We start from the raw sequence: 27942 nt of genomic DNA, 5'->3' as shown, positions 1-27942 counted from the left end.
GAGTGGAGTGGAGTGGAGTGGAGTGGAATGGAGTGGAGTGGAGTGGAATGGAATAGAATAGAATAGAATAGAATAGAATAGAATAGAATAGAATAGAATAGAATAGAATAGAGCTGGAAGGGACCTTGGAGGTCTTCTAGTCCAGCCCCCTGCTCAAGCAGGAGACCCTATACCATTTCAGACCAATGGCTGTCCAGTCTCTTCTTCAAAACTTCCAGTGTTGGAGCATTCACAGCTTCTGGAGGCAGGTTGTTCTACTGGTTAGTTTGTTCTAACTGTCAGGAAGTTTCTCCTTAGTTCCAGGTTGCTTCTCTCCTTGGTTAGTTTCCATCCATTGCTTCTTCTCCTGCCTTCAGGCGCTTTGGAGGATAGCTTGAGATATTGGACTACAGAATCCGAATCCTTCTTCTTGTTTTGCTCTGATTTCGGGGATCGGTTTCAGTGTCAATTTGCCACCACCACCACCCCGCAACAGAGAAGCTGTAAAGAGTTTAAAACCCACAAACTGTCAGCCGGACTGAACTATAAGCGTCACTCAGGCCCTGACTCAAATTGACAGGGACAGGTTGCTCTCTGCGAAATAATCTCTTTATATAGCAGCCGCCCATCTTCAAAGTCGTTTCTTTGTCCCCTGTCACATCAGAGGGCCGTGTGTAGCCGGACTCTAGACCCACACCATCTGTGGGTCTTTTTGCAGCCCATCTGGCTGTCTTCTGAAGTTTTTTTTCTTTTTTCTTTTTAATTCGTCACTGGGGGGGGGGGAATCTTCCCGTTTCAGGGATCACCGAGAGGTTGCGATGAAATTCGCCGCCCAGCTGTTCTATTCCACAGGTTTAAAACATGGATTATCCAGGGAAGAGGGCGAAGAAGAACGAGAATACGATCCGTTCTGGGAAAGGTTGGACTAAGTTGCCCTGTGATGTAGAACGTAGCGTGTTGCTTTCTTTTTTTTTTCCTTTAAAAAAATGATGGACAGTCCCACCTTGGTACCTGCGGCCAAATCCGTGGCTCTTCCCTCCCGTGGACCCCACCTGCCTTCTTATAGTGCAGTAGTTGGAATGCTAGTTCGCTTCTTCCTTTATTTCATTGCTGTACTTTATAGGTAATTGTGACAATATGATGGACTATCTCTTTTTCCTCTCATTTCGGTGAAATTGTAGATAGCATGAATATTGCAAAGAATGGATAAAAGCTTCCTTCCTTCCTTCCTTCCTTCCTTCCTTCTTTTTCTTTATTATCCCTTTTCTTTCTTTTTCTCTACCTCCTTTTTCTCTTTCTCCTTTCTTTCTTTTTCTCTATCTCTTTTCTTACTTTCAGTTTCTCTCCTTTCTTTCTTCCTTCCTTTCTTTCTTTCTCTTTCTTTCTCTTTTTTCTTTCTCTTTCTTTTTTCATTCTTTCATTCTCTTTCTTTGTTTGTTTCTCTTTGTTTCATTCTCTCTTTCTCTCTCTCTTTTCTTTCTTTCTTTCTTTCTTTCTTTCTTTCTTTCTTTCTTTCTTTCTTTCTTTCTTTCTTTCTTTCTTTCTTTCTTTCTTTCTTTCTTTCTTTCCAAAGACCTTGTTAGATACATTGCACTTTCCCAGTAATTAGATTGTTGTTTGTCTAACACTGTAGATGATGATGATGATTTTGTCATTTTCTTCTTAGTTTCTATGTCCCAAAGGTGCTCTTTTACTCAGGAGGCAACTGGACTTTCTTGTGTTTCTATGGTTTTTATCTTCTAACTTCTTACTACAGAGGTGAACTGAAATGAAGAAACCATTTTATGGGCTATATGTTTTATCTGAATTCCTTTGTGTTCTGTATGAACCTCATTATTTGGACAGCTGATTATGGACTGATTTCAAAGCTAATTGTATGATAGCCCCAAAGCTGTAGGAGCCGATCCTGTTTATGTTCCTATAATAGAAATCATAACTAAGTTATACTCAGCAGAGGGAGCTTGCTGACAACTTACAGACTGACTAATTCTAATCCTTCCACACATTATAAAATGCATTTCTGTCTCCTAGCATCTCGCAAAGCAAGTTTTGCTAACACTGTAAAATAACACCACACTTTAAAACGTAACTACAATCAGAGTCAGTCATTAAGAAAATAATTTTTAAACAGCAGCAAGCATTACATTCCCATAGCAGCTTGCACAAAATAGGAATAATTATGACCTAATTGCATACATTAAGAGAGAGAGAGAGAGAGAGATAAATGTTTGTAAAATATCAAGACTGAAAGCAATAAAGGAGCTGAACCAGCAAAGAAGTACGCTTTGCTTAAAGCCAGAGAAGCTCCAAAAAGCATTAGCAAAAGTAGTAAGGTTAAGATAAAGAAATAATTTATTAATTGCCCTAGGATTTCTTCATCATCAAATGACTGACATTTTTTTTTTTAAAAAAAAACATCTTTTACCATTATTTGATTATAGAAAGAAAAAGTAGATAATGGCATATATTTTTTTTCCTCAAAGGCAATTAATCATTCATCCATCTATTATAATGACAGACGTTGCATGCCAAATTAAATACGAGATCCTGTCTAGAGTATGTTTATAGTATGTGCACCCAACTTTTACAATTTGATTACGTGTAGAACAGCCAAATTCCGTTCAGCAATACAACATCAACCAGGATACTGATATAGACAGGCGCTTTTATCCAATCCAGAAATTTATCAGAATTTGGGGAGAAACCAGATATGAAACACTTCTGAGGAATCACTGCTTGATTTAAATATTTAATATTAAATACTGTGTAAGAACTCTACTTGGCTTTTTAAAAATATTTCCTGTTTATTATAAGGAGTAAGCAAACAAAGTAGTGATTCCTTGGCAATGAAAGGATACTCACACAAAGATGTTTTCACGCAATCTTTAGATTTTGTTAGATTTATACCAGAAGATGATTCAGTTTTGTTTCCAACATTTGTTTTCTTCTTCTTCTTCTTCTTCTTCTTCTTCTTCTTCTTCTTCTTCTTCTTCTTCTTCTTCTTCTTCTTCTTCTTCTTCTCCTCCTCCTCCTCCTCCTCCTCCTCCTCCTTCTTCTTCTTTCCTCTTCTTTCTTCTTTCTTCTTCTTTCCTCTTCTTTCTTCTTCTTTCTTCTTCTTTCCTCCTCCTCCTCCTCCTCCTCCTCCTCCTCCTCCTCCTCCTCCTCCTCCTCCTCCTCCTCCTTCTCCTTCTCCTTCTTTTTTTTTTGTGGTTATTCTTTTTATGTAAACATATCAACGGTTTTTCTCTGTTTCTATCCCTAGCTCTGGAAAGATGTTATTTGCAAAAAAGTAGGTTTTTAAAATCCCATGACTTGTCGTTAAACTGACTAAAATTAAGAATGCAAACATGCATCTGTGTGTATTTGTGTGTGTGTGTGTACGTGTCTTTGTAAAACATTTAACTATAAAACAATTTTATTAAAAAAATGTTCCATATCACATTTTAAAAACTATGCATGTAGAAACTAACTAGAATTGTGATTTTGCAATTACTTGCAAATGAGCTGTTGAATATGTTTTTAAACACACACACACTGGACCCCACTGTTAGCCTTTGTTCAAGAATGCAGGATTCTGAACCCATATTAGATATTAATACAGTTCAGCTATCAATAGACAAATATGAGCAGTGTATATGACAGTCTGGAACAGGGGTCTTCAAACTTGGTCCTTTTATGACTTGTGGACTTCAGCTCCCAGAATTCCTCAGCCAGCATAGCTGAGGAATTCTGGGAGTTGGTCCACCAGTCATAAAAGGGCTAAGTTTGAAGACCCCTGACTTAAGTAGAGATGAAAGGCCTTGGGGGGAGAGGAACCAGAAAAATTGGGGGGAAAAACAGGGTTGTTGTTTTTTTTTTTCCAAAGCTGTTTGGGGAAAAAAAATCAGTTTTTTTTTTCCAGGCCTTTCCATCTCTACAGCTGGGGCACCTGATTTTCCTAATTTTCTCATAGAATGCTCACAATGTCCACCCCTAACCCTAACCCTTCCAGCATGTATAGGTGTGTGCATGGCAATGAATGACATGATGAAGAACATGAGTGAGAATATAGGCCAGTGATGGCAAACCTTTTAGACACCGAGTGCTCCAAAACCGCCCTGCAAGAATCCTGCCCTGCCACCATTCTGCCCCGCCTCTGCCCCGCCCGCTCCACCCGCCTGGCCACCCACCACCTCCATGGCCCGCTGCAGATTGTCCAGGCAGCCCAGCAGCATCATGGCAGCCATGCCCCCTGCCCACGCCCTGCAGCATCATCTGGGCATGACGGGGCACAAGGGCGGAGTCTTGTCCCCGCTGTCTGGCTGCCATGTCCTAGGTTGCAGTACTCTGCACAGGCTGCGCCGAGGGGTGACTGTCCTCCAGGGGGTCTGCTGGTGAAGAGGGGGCCATGGCGGGAGGCGGGGCTGGGCGACAGCACGTGTGCCCACAGAGAGGGCTCTGAGTGCCACCTTTGGCACGTGTGCCATAGGTTCGCCATCACTGATCTAGGCCCTAAGTAGATAATGTCCTCAGATCTCCCACGGTTGATGTTCAACACGATGAACCGTTCCTAACCCATTTCATTCCCTCTTCCTTTAGGAGTGGCGAAAGCAAACCCAAAAAGCTAACGGCATCCACCACCTCTGACTTTCCTTTGCATAAGGATCGGCAAAGAAGAAGCAGCCGCGCTGAGCAAAGGCTATCGTCCATCCACCCGGAGAGGCTGAAAGATTTTGGAGAGGAAGAGGAATTAAACGGGGGAATGAAGACATGGGAAATGAAGATCGTTAGCCAGGCGGAGGGAAAGTTGAATGATTCTGCCACCTGCCCGGAAGTGGCCGTTAGCAAACCGCTTTATACCACCTGCAAAAAAATCCAAGAAATCAATGCTGCGGCGCTCAAGATCCAGCATGGAGTCCTGAAAACCCCGTGCACGGTATTGCTCTTGATTGTTTTTTCAATGCCAGTGAAGTTCCAAACCATGTTAGAAATCAGAATTACACATTCCTTTCAATACATAGGGTGGGGAAGCTGTCCCAAAGATGCCTTTTCAGGAGGCAATTGGACTTTCTTGTTTTTCTTTGAAGACATTTCGCTTCTCATCCAAGAAGCTTCTTCAGCTCTGACTGGATGGTGGGGAACGGAAGGATTTATACTCCTTGCAGACAGCTGGTCATTTGCCTTCTTTTAGGGAGACATTGAGGCCACTTGGAGGTTTATCTGTGTCCTCAGGATCACCTGAGTGGTGCAAATGGGTGTGGAGCCTTCCTGGAACTGCTGAAAGGACTGTGTGGTAGGCTGGAGATAGGAGGTGTAGTATCCTCCCCCCACCTCTGTTGAGAGAGAGCTGTTCAGTTTGGACATAGATGGCCTCTTTGACCCCTCTTTCAAACCAGTGGTCTTCTGTCCAAAATGTGGACTGATAAGCCTCCAGGGACATCAACGACTCTCTAAAAGAAGGCGAATCACCAGCCTTCTGCAAGGAGTATAAATCCTTCCATTTCCCACCATCCAGCCAATCGACACATGCCTAGTCTGGTCCATTGGTCAGATAAGATAAGTAGGGCAGAACTAATGCTTAACCTTGCTTAGAAGACACACAAACCTTCTGAGATCAGTCCAGTGGTGGGATTCAGCCGGTTCGCACCCCTTTGGCAGAACCGGTAGCTAATTTTTTGATGCCCAGGCCCAGAATGGACTTCCCGGAAGCGGCATCCACACAGAGAACTGATTGTTCACATACTTGAATCCCACCACTGGATAAGTCCCAAAGGTGTTTTTTTTCAGGGGGCCACTGGGTTTTCTTGTTTTTCTTTGAAGATGTTTCGCTTCTCGTCCCAGAAGCTTCTTCAGCTCTGACTGGATGGTGGGGAATGGAAGGATTTATATTCCTTGCAGACAGCTGGTCATTTGCCTCCTTTTAGAGAGTCTGTAGGGGCCATTTGGAAGTTTACCTGTGTCTACCTCAGGGTCCCCCTTTATGGATTACTGCCTTGTCATGGCGAAGGGCTTGCGTAACTCAATGAAGCTATAAGCTATGCCATGCAGGGCCACCCAAGACGGGCAGGTCATAGCAGAGAGTTCTGACAAAATGTGATCCACTGGAGAAGGAAATTTATTTATTTATTTATTTATGAGACTTATATACCGCTTTAAGTGCAAGCACTCTCTAAGCGGTGTACACCAGTAAGCAATGTATATATATATTTTTACATTGCCCCCAACAATCTGGGTCCTCATTTTACCTACCTCGGAAGGATGGAAGGCTGAGTCAACCTTGAGCCGGTGAGATTTGAACCGCTGACCTGCTGAACACAGTCAGCTAAAGTGGCCTGCAATATTGCACTCTAACTGCTGCGCCACCTCGGCTCTTTTATGGCAACCCACTCCAGTATCTTTGCCATGAAAACCCCTTGGACAGTACTAAAAGGCAAAAAGATATGACGCTGGAAGATGAGCCCCTCAGGTCGGAAGGTGTCCAATAATCACTGAAGCAGTAGGTATGAACTTAAATGGACTCCAGAAGATGGTAGAGGACAGGAAGACCTGGAGGAACGTTATCCATGGGGTCACGATGGGTTGGACACGACTTCCCAATTAACAAACAACAACCTCAGGGTCACCTGAGTGGTGCAAATGGGTGTGGAGCCTTCATGGCTGCAGGATGTTTTTGACCTGTTCCTGTGGTCTACAATGTTTTCTGGAAATCCGTTCACATTCCTGCACCTTCTGAAGGCTGTTCACCCCAAAGTGCATGGCTAAATGTCTGTGGAGACATTCCACAGACATTCAATGCATAGCATGTTCCCCATAGTAATCAACCACCACCTTGATAAACACGAGCCATTGCTTTATCAACTTAATAACTCAAAGTCATTTCAACAATCACAGCTGAAGAACTAAGCCTTCCCAATGATCTTTCCCATCAGAGAGCTATCAATAATCCTAATCTCACAGGAAGCAAGCAAGCCCAGATAAGCCAGGACCAGCTCCTTGTCGTCCAAATAAATAATCGACCAACAACATGATATCAATCCCTTACAACAGAACATCTGTCCCCGGCAGATCTCTTTATCACCCATAAGGCTTTGTTTGTGATTGTTAATCTGAACTGTGCTTGTTAGCATCAAGTGTGATTGCTTAGAGCAAATAAAAATTGCCGCTGGGTGATTGAGGGAGGGAACTTTTCAATGACACAAATCACATCTGCCGCGGTCCTCCAAGATTTTGCAGTTCGCAGCATTAAGTGGAATGACTTCAGCTCTATTTTGTGGATCGACACAGAACATTATAGCCACCACTCTTATCGTTTTGACACTTCTCCAAAAGCTGGGGTACAGTTCTAACAACTAATTATGGTAAATCAAATCGGAAGGCAGTTTACGGGAGAATAAACTCAAAAATAAGACGTTCGGAAATAATGCATACGGTATTTCACTAAAAGCAAGACAAATCCGTGCAAAAGCCAGAAGACCACGAATTCAGTAGCAAAACTGATGTAGACCAGAAATAAATTAATCCACACTTCCGTGCAATTTCCTTTACTGTGAGTTGTTAAGAGAGTTTTGCTCCAGTTTACAACCTTTCAGGTCACAGTTTTTAAGCAAATCACTAAATAAATTGTTGTAAATCTGTATGTTTGCCTTTTTTTAAATTAATTTTATTCAAATACAAATAATACAAACATCATGCATATAAGTCTACATAAAAAACAGTATCAAAAATACAAATATTACAGTGCACCCACCCCCCTGGGGACCATTTTTATTATCTATATTTCTTATATAAGAACTAACAATATACAATATATTTCAATTGTGCCCTTATCCCCTCCAAAACAACACATTCAGCCAGAGTTTCATTCCATACAGCATTAGCCTTGAGAACTCTCAAGCTTCCTCCTTCCATTATATATTCAAGATGGACAATATTTAATATTTATTTGCTACATATATGTAGGGATGTGGGTATATACATATGTTGTTCATAGTATGCTTAGGTGTGTGTCATGTATGTGTTTCACTTTGAGAGCAGGCAACTAAATTTCATTTTTGATGTGTGCCATTGTGCCCACAGTATAAAAATGACAATAAAGGTTATCTTATCTTACCTTATCTTATTCCCTTTGCCTTCCACCAACACCGTTTTTATAAAATCATCCCATATTTCCTTATAATTATATACTTTAATCATCCCTTTTTTAAATCAAACCCAGGATCATATAGACCAATATCCCTTACTAATCAGGATGCTAAGATTTTTGCAGCAAGATTGGCAAATAGATTGAATAAATTTGTAAGTCTGCATGTTTGCAAAAGTAAACGGAGTTACTCAATCATGTCCCGCTGTTTTCAGTATTCTAGGCTTTCAAAGCAATATGGAATGGACATATATCTAAAGAAAGAGCTTCTTCAGTACACAGGAACTGCGAAGGAGCGAGGCGTGCTTTACCTTCTGCTGTCCTTAAGAGAGGTAGGAAAATCAAAAAAGTGAAACACGAGCACCGGAGTGAATCAATGCTTGGCGAAATTTTGAAAGGACTGCAAGAAGTGAGCTAAGCGAGTCCAAAAGATAATATGCTTCCAAGTTCTTTTTACATTTCCCAAGGGGAGAATTTTTTCTCCCGGAAACAAAATGTCGTAATAAGTGTTGCTGTTAAATTGGAATTGGAAGCTGGGTTTCCGTAAATCAACGGACACTTGACATGTTTTTGATCTTGCACATTCTATAAAGTCTTTGCATTGAGTGAAATATGAGTTCTGCGTTGTTTTCATTTACCTGGTACGTGGAACAAAATCCCAGTGGTTCCTTTGAGGGGGAGCTGTCAAGGCACCATTCCCCTTGGAAGACCTGAAACCCAGAAAGCAATATGAATGATGAAGCAGGAGCACTAAAAAATAAGAGAACAGACTACTTATAAGCTCTACGGAGGACAGCATTTTAAAGAGTAGTTTTACATGCTTAACGTGCTTTCTTATATATTATTGCTGAACCCAAAATCAGAATTACAGAAGAGTGAAAAGGGATTTTGGAGGTCTTCTAGTCCAACCTCCTGCTCAAGCTTATAAGTAGTCTGTTCCCTTATGTTTAGTGTTCCTGCTTCACCATTTATATTATTTTCTAGGTTTCAGGAATTAAGGAGGGATTTCCTGAGAGTGAGAACTGTTAATCAGTGGAACAGCTTTTGCCTTCAGAAGTTGTGGGTGCTCCATCCCTGGATGCTTTGGAGAAGAGATTGGAAAGTCATTTGTCTGGAACGGTAGAGCGTCTCCTACTTGAGCAGGGGGTTGGACTAGAAGACCTCCAAGGTCCCTTCCAACTCTTGTCATTCTATTCACGTGATTGGGGAGGCTTGTACCCAGCTCCTAACCAAAGTCCTGAACATTTGTGCGTTTGCATTCTCCAGGACCAGCAAAGAAACGGTGTGATTGTGGCCTCGGACTGCAACTTCTCCATGGCTGTCGCGTATCATGCCTCGGAACTCCACATTCCTGTCTTTGTCATCATGTCTGCTTGCAGCCCGCCAAGCAGGGTGAAAATGTGTCGTGAGTACGGTGCCATGGTCATCTCCTATGGCTCTACTGTCAGAGACTCTCAGTTACATGCCAGGAGACTTGCCCAAGAAAACAGCTACTTATACCTCGAAGAGTAAGTTGTTCACTTGCAGAACGGTGTTTGCAAAACCCACACTTGAAATGAGCACAGCAGAAGAGTCTGAGTAGCTGTTTTCATTCTTACCTGCAGGTGGCAGTATCTAGCTGATTTGGGGCCCAGAAACTAAACATGGTTCCCAACTGGTCAGGATTTGAATAGGGTGCTTTTTCTCCAAAGGGCAACTGGACTTTCTTGTTTTTCCTTGAAGACGTTTCGCTTCTCATCCAAGAAGCTTCTTCAGCTCTGACTGGATGGCAAGGAATGGAAGGATTTATACTCCTTGTAGACAGCTGGTCATTTGCCTTCTTTTAGAGAGTCGTTGAGGCTACCTGGAGGATTATCTGTGTCTTCAGAGTCACCTGAGTGGTGCAAATGGGTGTGGAGCCTTCTTGGAACTGCTGAAAGGACTGTATTGAACCCATTTGCACCACTCAGCTGACTCTATTCCAGAAATCAAACACAGGATGACCTTAGGTTGCCCCACAGTAGTTAGCATGAATAAGATCTGGAAAAAGCAGAGATATTGATATAACTACAAAAGGCAGGACAGTTAAAGCAATAGTCTTCTCTATCATGATGAGAGTTGGACACTTAGAAGGGCTGATCAAAGAAAGATCGATGCCTTTAAACTATGGCGATAGCATAAATTATTGCATTTACCATGGACAGCCAGAGTAAGTAACAGAGACGTGTTAAATCGTATAAAACCAGACACATCAATAGGAGCTAAAGTCATAAGACTACCTCTGCTTTCTTTTGGCCATATCATGGGTGCAAATTCAGTGGACAAGTCTAAGATGCTAGGAATAGTTGATGGAACAAGGAGAAAGGGCAAGCGAAGAACACGCTGCTTGATAACATCAAAGCTGATGCAAAGTTGAACATGCAATAATTGAACGAAGCTGTGCTTGACCAGGTAGCCTGGAGAGCACTTGCTTATCAAACAGCCAAGAATGGTTAAAAACAACAAATCAAATGGAACAGTTCCTCAGACCACAGAGCTCGGAGGAGCGATGACAGTAAAAAGTTTAAGGGGAGCTTGGTGTCCTGAAACAGCCAAGCTGTTTCAACATATATGACAGTGGTAGCAAATCTATGGCACGTGTGCCACAGGTGGCACATGGAGCCCTCTCTGTGGGCAGGCACCATCACTCCAGCATATTTGGTCTCTAAAAGTTTGCCATCACTGGCCTAAGGCCAGCCTGCCTGGAGCCACCATTGGGGAGCCCACATCCCACCCACCAGAGGCCCCCTGGATCTCCCCCAACCCTGCCTGGCTCCCACAGGTGTCCCTCCCCATAAGCAACATCAAAGTGGCCATGCCCATCCCGGCCATACCCACCCAATCTGCCATGACTACTGCAGCCACACCCATCCAGTGGCCATGCCCACCCAATCTGCCATGACTACTGCAGCCACACCCATCCGGTGGCCATGCCCACCGAGTCTGCCAAGGCCACTGTAGCTGCACCCGCCAAGTGAGCCACACCCACCCGGCACCTGGCGATACATAAGTGAGTTTTGGGTTGCAGTTTGGACACTCAGTCTCTAAAAGGTTCGCCCTCACTGATACAGGAGAAGGAAAAATAGCCCTTTTGATAGAATGGAATATTTGTAGCCCAAGGTTGAACCGTGGGGTCCTTGGAGCTCTCTTCCTTGCAGACGTTTCATTACCAAACAAGGTAACATCATCCATGCTAGTAAGGAGTAGAGTTTACCCTCATTTTATATTGAACCTTTCCAAGTGAAGAACCTTCTGCACCTGGTTTTGATGAGACATACCACATCGGTGCCGTTACCTGTACAGAGAGAGTCAAAAGAAGAAGAAAGGCATAAGGAGGTGGGTTGAGGAAACACAAGAAGGTAGAACATACACTATTGCTCTTTGTTAAATAGCCATTCCTTTTTTTTTCCTGCTTGTGTCTGCAGAGATGATAGTGCTATCTACCTATCAGGGCTGGGGACCATGGGTATGGAGATCTATGAACAGGTGCCCAAACTGGATGCAATGATATTGCCAGCAGGGATTCCCAGTGGATTGCTGGCCAGCACCTCTGCAGCCTTGAAACATTTGAACCAACACATCTTTGTGGTGGTAAGCCTCCGTACATCTTTGCTTCCTTTGGATGTGCATTTGGAAGCCTTTACTTCAGCTTCAAACCTGGTTAATCCACCGAGCCAAGGAATAGAAAGATACTAAATCTCAGTAGGATAACAGAAAATAGAGCCATTTTCCTTCCCTTCGCCTCCTTGTAATACGGACTGGTGAACACAAGATTAAAACAAAGAAGCGGAACTGCCAGTACAATTTTCCCAGTTTTTGAGCACAGGAATTTCTTAAGTCACCTTCTTCAAAGTAGATGTCCTCTAGAAGTATTTTGATACTTTGATCCTGCAAAGCCACAACTGCAATGCAGAATTTTGATCTCTCCACCATTGGTCCAGCACAGGGGTAGGCAACCTTGGCCCTTTTATGACTCGTGGACTTCAACTCCCAGAATTCCTGAGCCAGCCTGGCTCAGCTTGAAAACCTCTCCCTTTCCCCTCAGCATGGCTGCCTCAGGAATTCTGGGAGTTGAAGTCCACGAGTCATAAAAGAGCCAAGGTTGCCTACCCCTGGTCTGGCACCCTAACCATAAAACCACATTGACTCTCCAATTTCTAGCAAACGCATTTGCAAACATGCCACGTTTGGTTAGTTATGACTGTTGGTGATTGCTCTCTCTTAGTGCTGGGGAACCAACTCAGATAGTATGAAGCTTTAGTTCATCTATGGAGATCCTCCTTCATCCAGGTCCTGGTGGTCCCAAAGGTGCTTTTTCAGCAGGCAACTGGACTTCCTTGTTTTTCTTTGAAGACGTTTCGCTTCTCATCCAAGAAGCTTCTTCAGCTCTGACTGGAGGGTGGGGAATGACTTCATACCATAAGTGTACAGTATTCTCTTTTCCAGAAATATAGACTGATACTAGATGAGGGCTGTTCCTTCCAATGTGTAGCAGCTGGAAGGTACTTGTTACATTTTGGGATACATTTTAATTTCACCCTAACAATGCCGAGTCTAAAGTTTCCGCAGAAGAACAGAAGAGCCCAGATGGGGAAATGAAAGGGTATTCTTAATATAAACTCTTTGGAAATCTGTGGAACTGTAAAAGATACTGACGTTTGGAGGTGCAATAGGTGTGCGCTCAACTGAAACACTGTTCTTATTTGCTTCCTGTTCCTCAGGGTGTAGAACTGGAGAACATCCCTGTAAATCAGCAGTCATTAAAGACAGGACAACCGATTCAAGATCACACCTACAGCCACCCTCAATTTTACAGAGGTAAGAGATTTGGGCCTTTCCTCTCTCGACTGTAACTATTGTGCAGATATTCCCGGGAACCTCTTTTGTGTCCATACAACTTTGTCTTCCTCCTACTCCCTAATAGTGCATGAGTGAGACAGGCTCAGAGGTATTTCTGGAGATATCTTCCTATTCTTCTAGCCCTCTTCAAGGACAGCCTGAAGGTCTGTCAATTTTGTTAGGGGATTGGAGTGACTGGGAAGCGAGGCAATTGACACTGGAGAGCAACTGGCAACCAGGAAAGGAGATTTCAAGATGGTGGAGGTTTCTGCCAACTGAAGGATGGAGGAGTGAAGCACATCTAGCTGTGCAGAAAAACCTAAAGGCAGCTTAGCTTCCATTATGTCATTCCAAGTCATGAATGAGGCCATTTTATGCTAAGATGGTAGGCAAGGCCATTGATCAGAGTTGCTTTATTGCAGCTTGTCACTGGCCATTCTTTCGCTCACCCCATGGTTATAAAAAGAACAGGTTTGAGAATTCTGTGTATAACTAATATTTGAAGTAATTCTGACTTGAGTCTCCCAGAGTTGAAATCTGACAAGAAGATGAACAATTATTGCTCAACTGAGCTACAGTTTTTCTTTTTCTAAAAGATGCTCTTGACGGCATCTCTAGACATACAAAAAACTGACATTAGATCATAGATAAATGTAAATTCATATTAAATGGCAATTAGTCTTCCTGGATTACCAACACCACTTACCCTTTATTATTAGAAAGAAAGTCTTTTCTTTTTCTTTCTTTTTCTCTTTCTCCTTCCTTCCAGTGGAACAGCTTGCCTTCAGAAATCGTGGGCGCTCCATCACTGGAGATTTTTAAGAAGAAGCTAGACCATCACTTGTCTGAGATGGTATAGGTTCTCCTGCTTGAGCAGGGGGCTGGACTAGAAGACCTCTATGATCCCTTTCAGCTCTATTCTATTCTCTATTCCTTCCTTCCTTCCTTCCTTCCTTCCTTCCTTCCTTCCTTCCTTCCTTCCTTCCTTCCTTCCTTCCTTCCTTCCTTCCTTCCTCTTTTTTCCCTATCTCCTTTCTTGTTCTCTACCTCTTTCTTTCTTTCTTTCTCTTACTTTCTCTTTTGTTCTTTCTCTTTCTCTCTTTCTTTCTCTTTCTCTCTTTTTCTTTCTTTCCTTCCTCCCTCCCTTCCTTCCTCTTTTCTCTATCTCCTTTCTTGTTCTCTACTCTTTTCTTTCTTTCTTTCTTTCTTTCTTTTGTCTTTCTTTCTTTCTTTCTTCTTTCTTTCTTTCTTTCTTTCTGATAGCAATTAAAGGAAAACAGTGGGTATTTGTTAAGTTGCACAATGTTTTTCAGTAGGGAAGTCAGGCAGCAGTCTTCTTGAAAACAAACCCTGCTTTTTTGGCAGCATTTTTAAAAAACACCTAGGATAACTAACAGAAAGGTGTATAAATAAGTACCATGGCACAAACAGAGTATAACTTTCAAATTAGTTTTTTGGAGACAGAAGGGTTTTTAAGGGCCAGTCCTAGTTTTCTAGCAGCAACTAGAAAACGGTCAGTTTTCATGAAGTTTTGTTAATAATAATAAGAAGAAGAAGCAATTTGGGGGCATTTACACTGGTGGAAGGAAAAAAAAATGTGGCGATTGGCCTTAACTATTTCATCTTCCAGTCCTTTGCTCTCAAAAAGGAGAGAGTCGCTTACTCTGAATATACTCTCCCTTTACACAGCCTTCCAAACAAATCAGCTTAAAGGGCACACGGAATGCAACATCTGAGAGAGAGGCCAAATTTCTCCAGCTGTAAATCCTTAGGATGGAGCAACGCCCCAGCAATCCCTTGATTGGCCCGTAAAGATGAGAGGCGTTTTTTTCAGAAAACTATAAATTTTGAGCCTGCGAGATGAGGAGCGTTCCAGGGTGTTGCTTATGGGTTGGAAAAACTGGTCCTGTCTGCTAAAGTGCTGGGGTTTTTTTGGAGTGGAGGGGCAGAAAAATGGGATTTTTCAGACACAACTGCTTGCTTAAATGGCAGAAACCGTGAAGTTTTGTTTAAAATGGGCAGAGGGGTGATTTTTCTGTGCCAGCTACTCGTTTGAGCTGCAAAAACCACAATGTAGAAAGTTCGGTGAGGCTCCGTAGGAAATCTTACGTTGAGTTGTAGAGGGTGGAGATTTCCTATTGTAAACTCTTCTTTGAAAGAGAGAAATGCCTGTTTTAGATGTTTGGTGTCCTACCAGGAAGGGCTACAAGGGATGATTCATTTCCTTCAAGCCCATGTTGGTTTGGCTTGCAGAAACTGGTCATTTCCCACAGAAATCTCTGGTTTAAGTGATAATTTGATTTTAAGCGCCACTTTAGGCTAATTCAGTGAGATAGCTAAAGGACTATTAGTGACTTAATACCTATTTACTGAGGGTTTCACTGCAAGACAAGGGCAAAAACGAACATTTTTTATATTATATGCAGCATTTTATTTCTATAGCAGGCTGACTCTTGAGTAGAGCCCCTGTATTGTAGATTGTGTCTGTCTTTTCTCTGCTGGGAGTAAAACTATTAAAAACTAGGAGGGAAGAAAAAAAGCATTTATTTCTTTTTTACCCTGTTTTAATGTTCCCTGTTTGAGACTGCTTTTAAATGGAGAAATGTGCCAAAGATGAAAACTGGGGAAAAATTTAATCCTGCACAGCAGGCAATTGAAATTCTAAACATTGTGATGTAGTAGCATTTTTAGCAACTGCAATTCTCATTGGCTTATCTTGGGCTACAGCTGGCTGACAAACCCCAAAAGATGGTTTGTAAAGGCTGTTTTACCTCATGGAATTCTACCTCTGCTCAGGGCAGGAAACTAATTAAACTACCCCCAGAATGATACATCAGTCAATAATATTTATTCAGTTAATGACCAGCAAAATTAAAAAGAACAAAAAACAGTGCAGCAAATAAAGACAGTAATGTACTAACAACTAGCAATAGGAATTGCATAGTATAATGTTCACTGCTCTATTACAGAATTAATAGAGTTATTAGCTACCCCCAAATGATAGCTTTCCAGCAACATTGTACTAATAATTGGTTTTCCTGTGAGGAAGTTTTCCGCCAATATTCCCTTGAAATTTACTTTCCCATATCTTAAACTCCAGAACTATCACTAGAACCACAAGTGATATCAAATCAAATCAGCTTATTACAGCCACATGGCCAGAAACAACAAAATATCCAATTGTAGGCTACTTACATACTACTTACTAGTGATATCAAAAAAAAAAAAAAGATTAAATCCACCGAAGATTTAAAAGGGTTCTATCTCCTTCAAAGAAGGTTTAATTGTTTATTTGTTCATTTTCTATAGCCAGTCAATGATTCTGGGTGGCTTAACAATTGAGAAAAAGATATTGGGATTAAAAATTTTAGATATATAAAAGAACCTTTTAAAACAAAAACAGTAAAAACATTACAAACTGCCAATTCAAGATATACGAGAGTAAGATATATTTGGCTTGTTAGCAATATAGCCAGGAAACAGAGGTCCTGGCCAAATTCAGTACCTCAAACTTAGGACTATAAACCAGGTTTTAAGGCTTTTACAAAAGGCTAACAGAGTTGGGTCCATTCTGGTCTCTGAAGGGAGGGTGTTTCACACAGCAGGGAAAATTTTGCTCTCCCCCCCCCCCCCTTTCAATCTGTCTTCCTTATGCTTAGTCTCCTCTCCCAAGAGTTTCTTTATTTTCCCTCATCCTTCTCCTCCTGTGCAAATAAGGAAACAGTTTAAAAAAAAACATTACATTCCCTTGTAAAAATATCATGACTCTGAAGAACACAGCCAGAATATTTTCCATTAAAGACTTGATGCCGCGGACTTAAAAGTAGTGCTTTTGAATGGTTGCTTCAAATGCAATTCTGACGATGAAATCTAGATAGTTGTATTCAATTTCTTTCATATTCCCAGTGGCTTCCTATTTTTTTTTAAACCCCCCTGGTTATCTTTTTGCCTCGATTATCCATCCTGTGTCCTGCTTTATGCTGCTCTGTTGATGGGTTCTTAATCTCAGAATAACCAGTGACAACTTGAAAGAAAATTTTTTTGGACATTACAAGAAAGCCTTGCCTGAATTCTAACATTAGTCTGCAAAACAGTCAAAACTTGTACGTTGATTTAGCATTTATTTTATAACCAGTGGGTAAAACTATTCATGTATTCCTTGTTTTCTTTCTCTTTTTTTCTTTTTTTTTCTTTTTTTGTTGCTTCGTTTTTCAGAATTGAGTGGTTTTGGCACCAACTCTTTTCAACTGACAGGGAACTGGGTTGATAAAGTTGTAACGGTGAGGTATGTAAAGGCCATGTTTTACTCTGATTAAAAAATTAGCATTTGTGGTGGTTCCTTTTTGGGGTGTTTCCGGGTGATCTTAAGAACCAACCCATAGATTGGGTTTTCTAACTTGGGTACAAAACAGATCTGAGTTTAAAGGAGGAAATGGAGAGCAAGGAGATTCTAATTGGGATATAATTGATTCATATTCAGAAGAGCATAGAATGGAAACCTTACAGATGCAGTCATTTGACCATATCCAAATATAATACAAATAGACAAGTAGATTCAAAGAAAATAGGACGTGTTCATAGCAAGTCCATCATCCCTGCAGTTAACCCCAATCTGATCTCAATATTCAATTCTCTTTGGCCTTTGACTTGCTAGCCATCTTCCAATACTTCAAGGGATATTGCAGGGGAGGAGGGGGGGTCTATTTATTCTCCCTAGCACCTAAGGATAAACAAGAAGCAATGGGTGGAAGCAGCTCAGAGTGAGATTTCCAACATGGAACTAAAAGAGGAATTTCCTTGATAGAACAATCAATGGAACAGGTTGCCTTCTGGAGTTGTGGGTATGCTCCATCTCTGGACATTTTTCAAGAAAAGACTGGACAACCATTTGTCCAGGATACTATAAGCACTCCTGCCTTGCGCAAGGGGTTGGACTAGAAGACCTCCAAGGACCCTTCCAGCCTTATAACTCTATGATTGAGATGCAGGTTTGTTCCCTGCAAAACATTTAAGCTGCCCCAATATTATTTAGTTCTGAAATAATCTAAGTAAGCAGCCTTTTCTGTAAAAGGAAAGTGTCCAATGTCTCGCAACAGCTGGTTCTCCACAAATACAATCTTTCTTCAAATGGAACTCCACGAAACCTCCTAACAGATTTGTTGGTTCCAGAGAACAGAACATTGGCAGTTTTCCCTGTGCCTCTGAGAGTTGAGGTCCTACTAAACACAAGGTCCCTGGTTTTTCTTTTCTAGTTCTGCAGGAAAACCTTGCATTTTAAAGATGGATGTGCCATTCATGGTTAGTTGCACCCTAATTGTGTAATTTGTCCCTTTAAACTTGAAAACCCCACACCTGAGTTCCAGATCTGAACTGCCTTCCCAGATGTGAGTGCAATTCCTTTGTAATTTTTAATGCAATTCCTTTGCAATGCCAGCTTTATAGGCTATACCTGAATATCGTCCCTTTCAGCTCAGACCACGGAGCTTTAAGAAGAGGGAAATTAAAGTGATTCAAATCACTTAATTTTTTTTTAACTAGAATTAAAATCCACTGCAGCTCCAAGACATCAGTTTGAGAAACGTCGTGCGTTTCCAGGTTATCCCATCGTAAGTCGAGGACTTACGTGTATTGGGCATGGCAAAGATGAGCCTTGCTCTGTTCAGTGCGATGCTTTTGAATAATTGAGAAACCAAGTGTCGTATTCGCACGGGGGTGGCACAACTCTGTCTGACTTTGCTGTTCTTCTCCTTCAGAGAAGAGGACGTCTTGATTTCTATGCTGAGGTTGCTGGAGTACGAACGTGTTGCTGTTGACATAGAAGGAGCAATTGCACTGGCTGCTCTGGTGTCTGGGAAACTGCCAGAGTTAAAGGGCAAAAGGTATAAAATTATCCAAAAGCTCAATTTTTGTATATTATTGATATTACCTGGGGATATCTTAGTGCTTGGACTGGATGACCACCCAAGGAATTTTAAGGTTGTACACTAGACTGCAGAATTGCAAAAATTATCCCCAGAGAGTTGAGTTTGACTCAAAGGAGAATTATCTTCCTCCAATTTGATTGGCAACTTCTAGTTGATCTTGGCTGATCTCAGAAGCCTAGCAGAGTATCGGGTTTTGGTTGAGAGATTACCAAGATATCTCAAACAAGGAAAAAGCACTTTCTTATCCTCACCAGAAAAACTACTTGGGCAAGTTAGTCTCTGTTAGTCTCCAGCTGTTAAGCTCAACATCTAGAAAGCAAAGGGGACATTTATTTCCAAGTCAAAAGAAATGCAGGGGGCTGGACTAGAAGACCTCCATAGTTCCTTCCAACTCTGTTATTCTGTTAAATGAACCTCCTGCTTCAAGCTGCTGCTTGTCGTGGAAGCTGGTGAAGGAAAGCTAGTTGAGGGTTTGGAAGGCTAATGTAGTCAGATTCCCTTTATTCCATAAAATGAAACCAACTTAAACGTCTGAGTTTAGGACATTGTAGTTGTCCACTTGATGGGTAGTTGATGAATTGGAGGCACTTCTTCATGGCTTCTGATGTGTGACCTGGGAAGTGGGGGTCCAGTACTGTAAGGAGCTCTCCCTTTAACATCCCCATCTTCCAGAGATAGTCATTGTGTCATCATAGAACCTTGTCATCCTCCGGGGACCATATCAGGTGCTTGGTAGGTAGGGCAGCTACCCATTCGGCATTGTGTTTTAACCACACTCAGCAGGTAGTCCTCAACAGAACTACATCTACATGGAGAGACGTGTGCAATGGGGGAGGGTGTACCTCAAGGTTCTGTTTTACATCCAGTACTCTTCAATGTCCCCAAATTTATCTCGATGTGGGGATAGATGTGGGTGCTCCATCGCTGGTGTTCAAGAAAAGAATGGACAATCGTTTGTCCGGGATGGTAAAAGCTTTCCTGACTTGGCCAGGGGTTGGACTAGAAGATCTTGTTGTTAATTGTGAAGTCATGTCCAACTCATCGCGACCCCATGGACAGTGTTCCTCCAAGTCTTCCTGTCCTCTGCCATCTTCTGGAGTCCATTTAAGTTCACACCTACTGCTTCAGTGACTCCAACCAGCCATCTCATTCTCTGTCATCCCCTTCTTCTATTGCCCTCCATCTTTCCCAGCATTAGGCTCTTCTCCAGGGAATCCTTCCTTCTCATTAGGTGGCCAAAGTACTTGAGTCTCAACTTCAGGACTGACCAGTTTGAACGCCTTGCAGTCCAAGGGACTCGCAGGAGTCTTCTCCAGCACCATAGTTCAAAGGCCTCAATTCTTTGGCGCTCAGCCTTTCTTATGGTCCAACTTTCACAGCCATACATTGCAACTGGGAAAACCATGGCCTGGACTATACGCACTTTTGTTGGCAGGGTGATGTCTCTGCTTTTTAGTATGCTGTCTAGATTTGCCATAGCTTTTCTCCCCAGGAGCAAGTGTCTTTTAATTTCTTGGCTGCAGTCCCCATCTGAGGTGATCTTGGAGCCCAGAAAAATAAAATCTGTTCAAGGCCCCTTACAACCCTATTATTCTATGCTTTATGTTCTAGTTATGATGGTTTTGGTTTTAGCATGATCAGGATGCTGTTTCTTAGAAATCCTTTAAAAAAAAAAAACCTTACAGGAGTTCTTAGCCTTTTTTTGTCCTCTTTGAGAATCTGATGAATCCCATGGATCGTTCTGAAAAATGCCTAGTTTAAATGCATAGAATGAAATGGTGAAAATTACATCGTCGTTATTATTCCCATCTAAGTTCACGGAATCTTGAAATCTTACCCTGCCCTTCTTTGTGATTCTTGAGATGTGGTCCTTAAAGGATAAATCAAATCCTTGGACTGTCTTAATGCTATGGTGAAGAGATGTGGGGGAAAAATGATGCAAATGCTTCCTGCATTTTTCCATCCCTGAATTAGTGGTAGGTGGGTCAGATGGCTCTAAAATTAGCAGTACTTGGAGACTGGCCATATCCACCAGGAACTGCAAGTATGTGGCTGTGACATGAAGTAGATTCTGTTTTGCTCCTTTTGGCCAGATTGAGGAAACAGAAAGGCAGGTGTATGAAATTAAAAAAATTGTATAATTCCTAAGTAGAATTTTTACCCTTAAAGGGAGCTGCTGTCTATTACTACAGACTTTCTTGAGTGTGAAAGTTCAGGAGATGATGTCCTTCACCTCCTTGCTAGGCTGACATCTTTGCCTTCCCAGGTGGCGTAAAATAATAATTGTTGTTAGTTGTGAAGTCATGTCCGACCCATCGCGACCCCATGGACAACGTTCCTCCAGGCCTTCCTGTCCTCTACCCTCTTCTGGAGTCCATTTAAGTTCACACCTACTGCTTCGGTGACTCCATCTAGCCACCTCATTCTCTGTTGTCCCCTTCTTCTACTGCCCTCAATCTTTCCCAGATAATAATAATAATAAGATGGAACAAAACCTGTGCTGGTTTTGTTTATAAATATTCCCTCTAAAAAAATGGGTGAAGGAGTATGCTACCCTCACTTGGAATGAGACAAGAGAAAGAGACATTTTAGTCCATTCCACTTTGGAGAACTCTGATCTCCAAAATCTCCTGCTTTATTGGCTTCATGTTACCCAATATTCATTCAAAGGAATTAAAATCAGAAACTGGGTGGGTTTTTTTAACCTGGAAACTATTTTTCTCCAGCCCTGTATACTTCTGATAGTTGAGCCCACATGAACAGGATGATAAAAATTATAATCCAATAAATGGATGATTATATGTGTGTTGTTCGTCCATCGATTTTTGATGAAGACCTTGACATCTTGTGGATTATGGGCCATCAACGATGTGTCCGTAGGTAGCTAATAAGACCGATGTTAGCACGGAATGTTCTGCCACATACTGAACAAAGAAATGTAAACACTGTTACTTCAGCATTTATAGCTCTGGCTTTGCGGAGTGCTCGCTTCTCTTGTGCCAAGATTGTCCTTCTGTGTTCATATGTCTGGCAACCCTGGTACACCAAGGTGCGCCATGTTGGTCGATCATGCGCCAGAAGTTCCCAAAAGATGGTGTTAATATCCAGGGACTTGAGAGAGGCTTTCAATGTTTCTTTGTATCGCTTCTTTTGTAGAATGTAGAAGAATGGAAAGAGCTGAGTAGATATGGAGGCAAAGGTGTACAAATACTGAAGCCTTGTAAAACAGGCATTGACTAGAAGGCTATTGTTACAGATAGTCAAAGGGGAACCATGCAATATATTTTAATCCTTGAACCTGTTAAATCTATCAAATAAGCTATGAAGGGGAAATGGTTTATTTCATTTTCTCACCTTGTTTCAGAGTGGCTGTTGCCGTCAGTAATGGAAACATGGAATTCCCTCAGATGAGGCAGTGCATGGATCACGCCCTTACTCTGGACAACAGAGTGTGTAAATTCACGGTCACCATCACCGATTGTCCAGGAGAGATTTCAAAACTGTTGGAGACCTTAGCTCGCGAGGAAGCAAGGTAGTCTAAACCGTGGTTTGACTTTGATGGGGACCATAATCCACCAACCTGGATAGTAGGTTGAAAAGATTGAATAAAACAAAAGAATATTCAGTGTTATCACCAGGAAATCTATCTGGATGCGTCCCGAGAGTGACCAGGACCTGCGGTTGTCTTGATTACGTCATCTTTAGTGGAGATTTTTGATGTGGTAGGAAGCCAATTACTTCGCCCATGAAAATCCTCCATGTCTAGAATACATGGACAATGTATTTATTTGTTAATTTTATTTGCCACCTATCTCACCATGGGGCTACTGTAGGTGGCTTACAATAATCAAAAGGGAAATAAAATGAAAGCCATATAAACGGAAGTAAAACCATAGGACAATAAAATAAAATATGATAACCAACAAGACGGACGGGTGGAGAGCAGAGAGGAAGGAAGGAGGTAGAATCTGCCCTCAATTCAGCAGCCACCCCTAGTGTGGAACTCCCCCATTTGAACCCAAGATTGACCCGCAGGTCTTCAGGTTCTTGTGGAAGGATAGGAGGGTGAAGGTGGATCTTACCTTAGATGTTCCACAGGATGAATGCTACAGCAGAGACAGCTCTTCTTCTGGATCCCAATAGTCGGACCTCTTTCACTGATGGATCCAAAGTAGACCTTCTCTGCCAGGACATCAGAAAGGACATTTTGCATCTGAAGATGAAAAGGTCACTTCATTTATTCTGCTGTAGCTTCAAGTCACTAACCTAAAAGGTTTAAGGTGTCCTATCAACATAGCAACTTCATTTATTCATTTTTTTAAAAAATCTCCATTTAAGAAAAATACAGGGGGACCAAAATAATCCTACTCTCCAAGCAATGGAAACAGTGCAATTCAAGGATCCTGGGCTAGATTTTCTTTAAACTTTCTTAATTTCCATGGCTCTTTATTCAAACGGGCCTTGATTGGTTTGCAGAAATTCTGCCAAAGACTCAGTTATTGCTTCATGTCTGTGAGACTGAACTAGCTACAATCTTACATAAAAACCTCTTTGTTCCAGAATCTTGGATATCAGACAAGAACAGCCATACATGAGAGCTGATTTATTCACCAGTGAGGTAAGCAAGAGAGAAAAAGCTCAGTCAGATGCCATTTTAACTGCCCTATGCCAAGTTCTACATATAATACTTCTGAGCTATGCAAGGAGTCAGATTTCTAGCAATTCAATTAAACAACTTAGCTTTGGATTCAAGATAATAAACCTGAAAGCTCTAGGCTAGGGGATGTTCTTAATTTACAGACAATTAAACAACTTAGCTTTGGATTCAAGATGATAATCCTGAAAGCTCTAGGGGATGTCCTTAATTTACACGGCCAAAGATGGTTATTTGGCTTGAAGATGGATTGGAGGTGTCTTTTTAATATGAAATTTTTAACGGAGAGATTAAAACTGTAAGATTAAAACTATGGAAATGTCAAACATGAGAAAGGAAAATGAGAAAGGAAAAGTCGAGGAAAGGGGGAAAAGGAGAGGAAAGGAAAAATATTTAAAGCAATCTCTAAAGTTTTGGGCAGCAGTTAACAAACAAAAGAATAAGAACTGTCTTCACCCTTCCACATTGCGCATCTTGGTCCCCACCTTCCCTTTTTAATCAGTCAGCCTTGAAACCATCCATTTGTTTTTGCTAAGCTTCAGCAAAAGAGTCCATAAAGGCTTTCTAATCTTCTATTAAAAATAGTTCTTTCTCCTTTCCTAATCGGATAAAACAATTTAGCCACTTCACGTTCTACCATTTTTACAGTCTACTCCATTGTGGGTTTGTGGGTATTTTTCCCCATTTTTTATGCATATAGTAGCCTTGCTGCAAACAAAACCAATAATCTAATATAAGACGGAGAGCACTTGGTAATAAAGTTGCCCAGAATTGGATACAACTGAAGAGTTAAAACAACAACAGTATAGATGATTATTATACAGATGATTACCATAAAATAGCCTTGCTGCATACAAAGCCAGTCACCCATGAATCTTTTCTAGTTGGCTATCCATAAATCCTAGTAAAACTCTAGTAAAACAGTACACATGTATACATACCTACATATATATTGCTTAAATTGATTTGAGATGTCTTGAATTTGACTGTGTTGATTTTATTCTTGATTTTAGATTTGGCATTTTGGTTCCATAAGCTTTCTTGAATGCTTACAAAAACAGGAAGATAGAGGGCAAGATAGATAGTACTAATAGTATAGCAGGTTCCTACTTACTCCCAACTTACTGCCACAATTGTACCCTAACAGTATTTAATTTCTCCCTTTTCCCACGTTAATGTCTTTTTATCCTGCCCATCAACAAGAAGGCTCTTAAAATGCTCTTAAAATACAAGTCTGTATTTTTTCCCCCTGTTATTATAACATCATGCAGTGAAAACTTCAAAGTGGGTAAAATTTGTTAGGCTCCATCCATTTTGATGGAGAAAAATCAAGGTACTGAGTAACTGGGAACAGGGGTGGAATACAGATTGGCAGTGATTACAACCCATTAAAATACATTTATGGAATTCCATACATTCCTGCCTACCTTTATTTTATGATTTGAGGTCAATTGGGAGAGGTGTAATGGCCTACAGGTGGAACTCTTGCCTCACTATGAGGCGGCTGTGAGTTTGATCCTGGGTGGCGGCAGATATTTCTCTGCCTGGGAGCAAAGAGGAAATATCTGCTGTGAGCTTTGTGTAGGCATCAGGAAGGGCATCCAGCCAGTAAACGCTCAGCTCCATTCACTCACCCAACTCCACCCCGATGCAAGGGATTACAGGGTCATTAAAAAAAAAAGATTGAGATCAATTGTTTACTAAAGCCCTGATTTAGGTTCCTGCAACTCAATATGCTTTGCCCCCCCCCCTCCAGGTCTCCTGTGTTGTGGAAACGCGTGACAGAAGCCATACTACTCAATTAAGAAAGATCCTCACGGAGCGTTATCCAATGATAACATGGGTGGAACGGTGAAGATGACAGCTGACTGAGACGGTCCACTTTAAAAAAAAAACAATATGGAAAGCTCAATATATTGCAAGTAGCATTTCTTTCTAGAACACCTTTATACTTTGTGATACATGAGTGACAGAGCTGACGTACACCTGCCTCCAGAGGTTGCAATCTAAAAGAACCATCAATGTGCAGTGAATAGCTTTAAGTTTTCCCAAAGCATAAACCTTGCAAAATCACAAGTAGCTTATTTCTTTCATTCAGGAGAGTTTTTGTTCAGATCCGTAAAAGGCGTCAATTAATAGTTCATAATTCCATCTTTCTCGGTTTATGGAGAACCAATAGAGATGCAGTATTACTATAGAGGTTCTACTTGATGACAATTCGTAATTTCTGAGTTAATCCAATATTGCTGTATCAGTAGTCCATAAAAATTACAAGTTAAAATGTTTACTTTATCTGTCTACTCACTGTGAATTATTTCTGGCACACTTCTAGAAAAAAAAAAAAAAGACCATCTGTTTTCTTTAACTCTTAGGAGAGTTGACCTTGCAAATATATATTTTTTTCCAAGTCTGAATTGTTTTAACCTTTTCTTAATTTAAATCATTTTGGATCTGGCAAGTACTTTGCATTAGAACCCAACCTTGCCAGGGCTCAATTTAAAATTTTAGGTTTTTAAAGAAAACACTGGACTGCATTTTGAGTTAGAGGTTGTCGGGTTTTTTTTAAGTAAAATATATTCAGACCTTAAAGCAAGTTGAGTTTAATCCTAAATCATGCAGATTTGCCTTGTGTTTCAGCTTTGTTGGAAGAAAGAACAATGAAGGAAAACTAATAAGCATTAATAACTATTAAGTTGGCTTTCCCGTCAGGAATCCCACATTGATGTATTCTTGGCAAAAAGTTCAGCCACTTGTCATCAACCCATGTTTTGTTTCTCAACACAGAAAGCCAAAGTTTAGCATCGTTTTCCAAAATGTGCAGATATCTGAGTAAAGGCTGCTGCATTTTTTCTCACTTAGTCAGAGATAGCTGACTAGTGGTTGATGTTGCAAATACGAGTCAATTGCAAGATTTGCTGTTATGTGTGTGTGTGTGTGTGTGTTGACTAGCATAAAATGCACGAACACCAGGAAATTTATAAAACTATAAAAGTTTTAATGAGATAAAATACCAAGCTTTTGCTGGCTACTATCAGCATCATCAGGGTAACTTCCAATCGATGGGGGAAGCTATTTATGGGTATGGTGCTCTTTGCGCCTGGCTCCTAGACCTCGTCATAGGTCCCAACCAATCCACCTGTGTTTTGGTTGTAATTTCTGTATTGCTAGCCATTGTTTCCTTGCTTTCCTTGCTTGTATCCACATCACCACCCTTTCTTCCCTCCACTTATTTGCATGACCTGAAGAATTTTGAAGATTTTCTTTTTTCCCCTCTAAAAATCGCTCTCTACCTAAGTAAAGTTTGGTTAATGCATTCAAGGGTCCTGAGAAGATGCAAACCTGTGTCTATTTAAAATGTTCTCAAGATTTTAACTTTAATTTTTTGGGTTTGGGCTTCTTGCTTCCTCGGTCAAAAGGATATTCTGAAGCTGAATGGAAGCTACTGTATAATGTATTTGTTAGATTCGTATTCTGCCTTTTATACAGGGGTGCAAGGCAGCGTAGCTATTACTGCCTCTTCCATTTTTTTCTTGATAGCCACAATTCTGTGAGAAGGGCTGTTCTGTCAGATGCCCTGGTGAGTCAGTTTATTAGGGCCAATGACCACAGTTCCTGTTCAAATTAAAAGTCTGACCAAATAAAATGAAATAAATATTGATTCCTTAGTTATTGTTACTTTTTATTTCTTTACGAAATTTAGAGGCTGCTTGACTGTAGAATGACTCTGGACAGCTTCTATCACAAAAATAGAAAATGATCATTTTTAAAAAAAAACGATTGGTTATTATAGCAGGTTTTACAAACAATAAAACAAGACTTGGCTACCTTTAAAGAAACTAAGTAGACTTATTGACTAACAACATCAGTATATCAAATAAGCCTGACAGATGTCAAGTTTAGTTTTAAAAAAAGGGAAAATGAAACCGCACTGTGCATTTTTATACAACGGGCATTGCAATAATAAATGGACCAAAGCTTCAACTATCCCAGTGGTTCTCAACCTTTCTAATGCCGCGACCCCATAATACAGTTCCCTATGTTGTGGTGACCCCCAACCACTTATACATCACCAGGTGCCAGGGGCGTGGCCAAAGAAAAGGGGGAAAAAATGGCAGACAGCCTTGTTTGGCGACCCCCGTGAAACGGTCGTTCGACCCCAAATGGGGTCCCGACCCACAGGTTGAGAACCACTGAACTATCCCTTACCACAAGAACAGATTTTTCTTGAGGTTTTTTTTTCAAAGAAATTGCCTAGAATTAGTTAGAATTGGGTGGCATCCAAATAGATTTTTTTTAAAAAAAATAAATAAATGTTAAAATACATCAGGGTTAACGCTCTCCTATATTGCAAGGTGGATGTATGGTTTAAATATCTTGCAGGTCTAAAAAAAGGGAACATGGTTGTTGGT

At 41.1% G+C, this 27942-nt stretch overlaps 1 protein-coding gene across 3 annotated transcripts; it reads left to right on the top strand.

Moving 5' to 3' along the window:
- The first annotated feature begins 255 nt into the window (after nucleotides 1-255).
- On the top strand, nucleotides 256-27191 carry LOC120306832 (L-threonine ammonia-lyase-like). 3 transcript variants are annotated; one of them, XM_039340753.1, is made up of 12 exons: nucleotides 256-1102; nucleotides 3242-3268; nucleotides 4558-4894; nucleotides 8314-8430; nucleotides 9365-9606; nucleotides 11542-11707; nucleotides 12838-12934; nucleotides 17171-17240; nucleotides 18709-18834; nucleotides 22244-22411; nucleotides 23440-23497; nucleotides 25290-27191. In XM_039340753.1, the coding sequence occupies exons 1-12, from the start codon at nucleotides 966-968 to the stop codon at nucleotides 25386-25388; spliced, it is 1644 nt and encodes a 547-aa protein (XP_039196687.1). In that variant the 5' UTR covers nucleotides 256-965; the 3' UTR covers nucleotides 25389-27191. The 3 variants fall into 3 exon arrangements, with proteins under 3 accessions (XP_039196687.1, XP_039196689.1, XP_039196690.1); XM_039340755.1 differs by having other exon boundaries at nucleotides 257-898; XM_039340756.1 differs by lacking the exon at nucleotides 3242-3268 and having other exon boundaries at nucleotides 257-898.
- The last annotated feature ends 751 nt before the right edge of the window (nucleotides 27192-27942 follow it).

Source organism: Crotalus tigris, unplaced genomic scaffold, assembly GCF_016545835.1.
Source record: "Crotalus tigris isolate CLP2741 ecotype Arizona unplaced genomic scaffold, ASM1654583v1 scf7180000017753.6788120, whole genome shotgun sequence".
Classification (NCBI taxonomy): Eukaryota; Metazoa; Chordata; class Lepidosauria; order Squamata; family Viperidae; genus Crotalus; species Crotalus tigris.
Note: the sequence above shows the minus strand (reverse complement) of the source record. Positions and strands in the feature narration are given on the sequence as shown.